Source organism: Limulus polyphemus, unplaced genomic scaffold (assembly GCF_000517525.1).
Source record: "Limulus polyphemus unplaced genomic scaffold, Limulus_polyphemus-2.1.2 Scaffold6015, whole genome shotgun sequence".
NCBI classification, from domain to species: domain Eukaryota; kingdom Metazoa; phylum Arthropoda; class Merostomata; order Xiphosura; family Limulidae; genus Limulus; species Limulus polyphemus.
In genome coordinates, this window is record NW_013671625.1 from 48,747 (window position 1) to 53,159 (window position 4,413).

Consider the following 4,413-nt stretch of genomic DNA (forward strand, 5'->3'; position numbering starts at 1 on the left):
CCAATGAAAATTAGCAACACTTGTAGTACATTTCCCTCTCTTCCCCTTCCAATGAAAATTAGCAACACTTGTAGTACATTTCCCTCTCTCCTCTTTCCAATGAAAATTAGCAATACTTGTAGTACATTTCCCTCCCTCCCCTTTCCAATGAAAATTAGCAACACTTGTAGTACATTTCCCTCTCTCTCCCCTTTCCAATGAAAATTATCAACGCTTGTAGTACATTTCCCTCTCTCCCCTTTCCAATGAAAATTAGCAACACTTGTAGTACATTTCCCTCTCTCCTCTTTCCAATGAAAATTAGCAACACTTGTAGTACATTTCCTTCCCTCCCCTTCCAATGAAAATTAGCAACACTTGTAGTACATTTCCCTCTCTCCCCAGAGGGAAATGTACTACAAGTGTTGCTAATTTTCATTGGAAACCACCTTACCATTAGTAAACATTTAAAATATGTATAATTAAGCCCACCTTACCATTAGTAAACATTTAAAATATATATAATTAAGCCCACCTTACCATTAGTAAACATTTAAAATATGTATAATTAAGCCCACCTTACAGTTACTAAACATTAAAAATACATACAATTAAGCCCACCTTACAATTAGTGAACATTAAAAATATATATAATTAAGCCCACCTTACCATTAGCAAACATTTAAAATATATGTAATGAAGCCCATCTTACCATTACTAAACATTTCGTCGTCCGACATCTGTCCAACTTTAGCGTAGATAACTCCAAATTTAAAATTTACTGAGCCCTAAAGGAAACATTATAATAATTATAACGATAACATTAGTAACAACCACAGCTACTGGTCAGTAACATTTTACTTATCTTCTATTTGCTTCCGGTCACAAAGACTGCCATACGATAACATTAGTAACAACCACAGCTACTGGTCAGTAACATTATCTTCTATTTGCTTCCGGTCACAAAGACTGCCATACGATAACATTAGTAACAACCACAGCTACTGGTCAGTAACATTTTACTTATCTTCTATTTGCTTCCGGTCACAAAGACTACCATTTCTGAAACCTTTACACGTTATAGAATATATGTTTGAAAATCATACAATTAGGTAGTTAATGGCATTAAAAAAAACTGTTTAAGTTCACAGATTAATAACAAGATCTGAATGCTTCCTTTTGGAATGGGACCGCGCGAGAAAGGTATAGCGTTCAGCATAAAATGAATCTCAAAATAGTGCGAAATAGTGCTATATTGTAGTGTCTCCTTCTTTAGTAGATTTAAAAAAAAATCTGATTGAATTTAACCCCAAGAGCGTTATACAGGGGAAAATGGATTTTGTTGTTCTGGCTGATCAGCCATAAGCCATCTAAACAATGTTCTGTTGTTAGATGTATGGCAAATAGGATTTTGAGTTGTATTTAGAGAAATATACGTCTAAAGAGTTTATCGTTTCACTATAAATGTCAGAGGTCAGGCCATTTTCATAGAATTATGTTTAAATTACGATGGTACGACAAGGGTGACATAGTTATATATTTTGGCAGAGTAGGAGTCATCTTCAGCTAAGACAGTTTTATTTTTCTAAAAGGGTGGTTGGCCTTTGGAATGGGTTAAGTTCAGATGTGCAGTAAATTCAAGGGAGTTTAAGGGAAAGCCCAATAAATATTTAAATTATCGGGGCTGGATTTGAGTTTTATTATTAAAATAGATGGGACAGCCTTGATGGTCCAACAGGTTCCTTGTTTTCCCTTAAATATTATGTTATGTTAGAATTGGATGTACCAAAATATTGCATTAATTTGGCAAGATCAAACACACACTGTTCAAACATAGGTTTCCGCTGAAAAAATGGCGACCATTAAATCCTAACTTCTCTTGCAGTTACGTCAAAATAGAATTTAGTAAAACGATACAGCAAAGAAAAAATACCGTGAACATCAATGTCTAATGTATTAAAATCGAGTTACCGGAATAACGTTTCTTCAAATTAATCCGTAGACTTTTCATAGGCATTTCAAGAAAATATTATGTACATTTTATATCTCAATTGTCTTATTACTTTATAAATAATGAGACAGACTCACCTCTTGTTCTTCTAGAAGCAGCAGGTCCTTGGTAAAGGGGAAAAAATGTATATTTCAGTGAAAATGAAACAGAAACCTAACTGTAACTAAAGCAATTCTGACAATATATTCATATTGATGTTTTCATTACACCAGAGCTTCAGTTTTATAGCACAATAGAGAAATTTGTCCGATTAACCGATTATGAAAGTTGCTAATTAAACGAGCGTCTTTATGTGAATAGTTCAATCTTATTAGGTGTCACCATGGAAATAAAATGAAGTGGAGCATGTGTTCTGTTAAAGTAAATACTCCATTTTAGAACAATTGTTCGTTGTCATAGAAATGGAATCACCCACTGTACAGCAAATTGGTCGGCAAAGGAAATGGAAGACAAAGTTACTGGTTGTCATAGAAACAGAATCGACGGTTGCTGTAAGTACCCATTATGTGAAAGATTCATAGACATATGAAAAGGAAAAGAAACATGCATATATATATATACGTTACCAAGAGGAAAATTTATTGGTGCTAATTTTCATTGGAAAAGGGAGAGTCTCAATTATATATATTTTTAATGTTCACTAATTGTAAGGTAGGGTTTAATTGTATGTATTTTTAATGTTCTCATGTTTTTTTTTCTTCCGTACTGGAACAAATAACTACATTTTTAGTTCTTTTGGCTGATTAGACCTATCTTAACAAGAAAGATTTGTTTTGTATTTTAATATCATGGACTTACATACTGGATACTATCAATGGTTATTTAAATACATTTCAATATTTATAAGATATATTTACTATATGTTTTCATTTACAGGGCTGCAAACTGCCTAATAAATAAACAGTCAATCATATATACTTCTAAAGGTTGCTGGCAAGGCTAAGCTATAGGCAACATAACTACCAAGACCATTACTTTAGATAACACTATAACACGAGCAGCTAATACTTTCAATAAATGTTTTATTGACTTAATTAGTCCAGTTAGGCCCTGTGGAGAATCTAGTTTCAACAGCGAAACGATGGGTCTTAATTAGAAACGAAAAATGTGATCGGTGAGTTAGACGATTCCATAAGACATAAGTCGTTCTTGAAGGCAAATCTTGTTTTCAAAATTAATGTTTCATCAGTACAAGTATATAATTGTAACATTACAGTTACATTGTACAGTGTACAGTTACATTGTTCATTGTACAGTTACATTGTACAGTGTACAGTTACATTGTACAGTGTACAGTTACATTGTTCATTGTACAGTTACATTGTACAGTGTACAGTTACATTGTATATTGTACAATTACGTTGTACAGTGTACAGTTACATTGTATATTGTACAGTTACGTTGTACAGTGTACAGTTACATTGTTCATTGTACAGTTACATTGTACAGTGTACAGTTACATTGTTCATTGTACAGTTACATTGTACAGTGTACAGTTACATTGTTCAGTGTACAGTTACATTGTACAGTGTACAGTTACATTGTACAGTGTACAGTTACATTGTTCATTGTACAGTTACATTGTACAGTGTACAGTTACAGTGTACAGTTACATTGTACAGTGTACAGTTACATTGTTCATTGTACAGTTACATTGTACAGTGTACAGTTACATTGTATATTGTACAGTTACGTTGTACAGTGTACAGTTACATTGTATATTGTACAGTTACGTTGTACAGTGTACAGTTACATTGTTCATTGTACAGTTACATTGTACAGTGTACAGTTACATTGTTCAGTGTACAGTTACATTGTACAGTGTACAGTTACATTGTATATTGTACAGTTACAGTTGTACAGTGTACAGTTACATTGTTCAGTGTACAGTTACATTGTATATTGTACAGTTACATTGCGAGGGCCTACTATGATTTTATTTACCCCTACATGTATAAGATAACATGAAACATGAGGGCCTACTATGATTTTATTTACCCCTACATGTATAAGATATCACGAAACAATAAAAAATGCACCGTCATGTGTGCAATATGCATTCTATTTTTGTTCTAGAATTCCACAAGATTACTGATCTAACTGTACACTGTACAATGTAACTGTACACTGAACAATGTAACTGTACACTGAACAATGTAACTGTACACTGTACAATGTAACTGTACACTGAACAATGTAACTGTACACTGTACAACGTAACTGTACACTGAACAATGTAACTGTACACTGAACAATGTAACTGTACACTGTATTGTTTCATGTTATCTTATACATGTAGGGGTAAATAAAATCATAGTAGGCCCTCGTGTTTCATGTTATCTTATACATGTAGGGATAAATAAAATCATAGTAGGCCCTCATGTTTCCTGTTATCTTACACATGTAGGGGTAAATAAATCATA

At 33.2% G+C, this 4,413-nt stretch overlaps 1 protein-coding gene across 1 annotated transcript in view; it reads right to left on the bottom strand.

Annotated features, from left to right (window-relative positions):
* LOC106473260 (GTPase-activating Rap/Ran-GAP domain-like protein 3) overlaps positions 1-4,413 on the bottom strand; it is a 41,509-nt gene that overhangs the window by 35,521 nt on the left and 1,575 nt on the right. Inside the window, exons 2-3 of the mRNA XM_022401733.1 lie at positions 2,068-2,094; positions 692-767 (exon numbers count right to left, since the gene is read on the bottom strand). Of these exons, the coding sequence (XP_022257441.1) occupies positions 692-767; positions 2,068-2,094 (103 nt within the window). The remainder of the gene's footprint in view (positions 1-691; positions 768-2,067; positions 2,095-4,413) is intronic.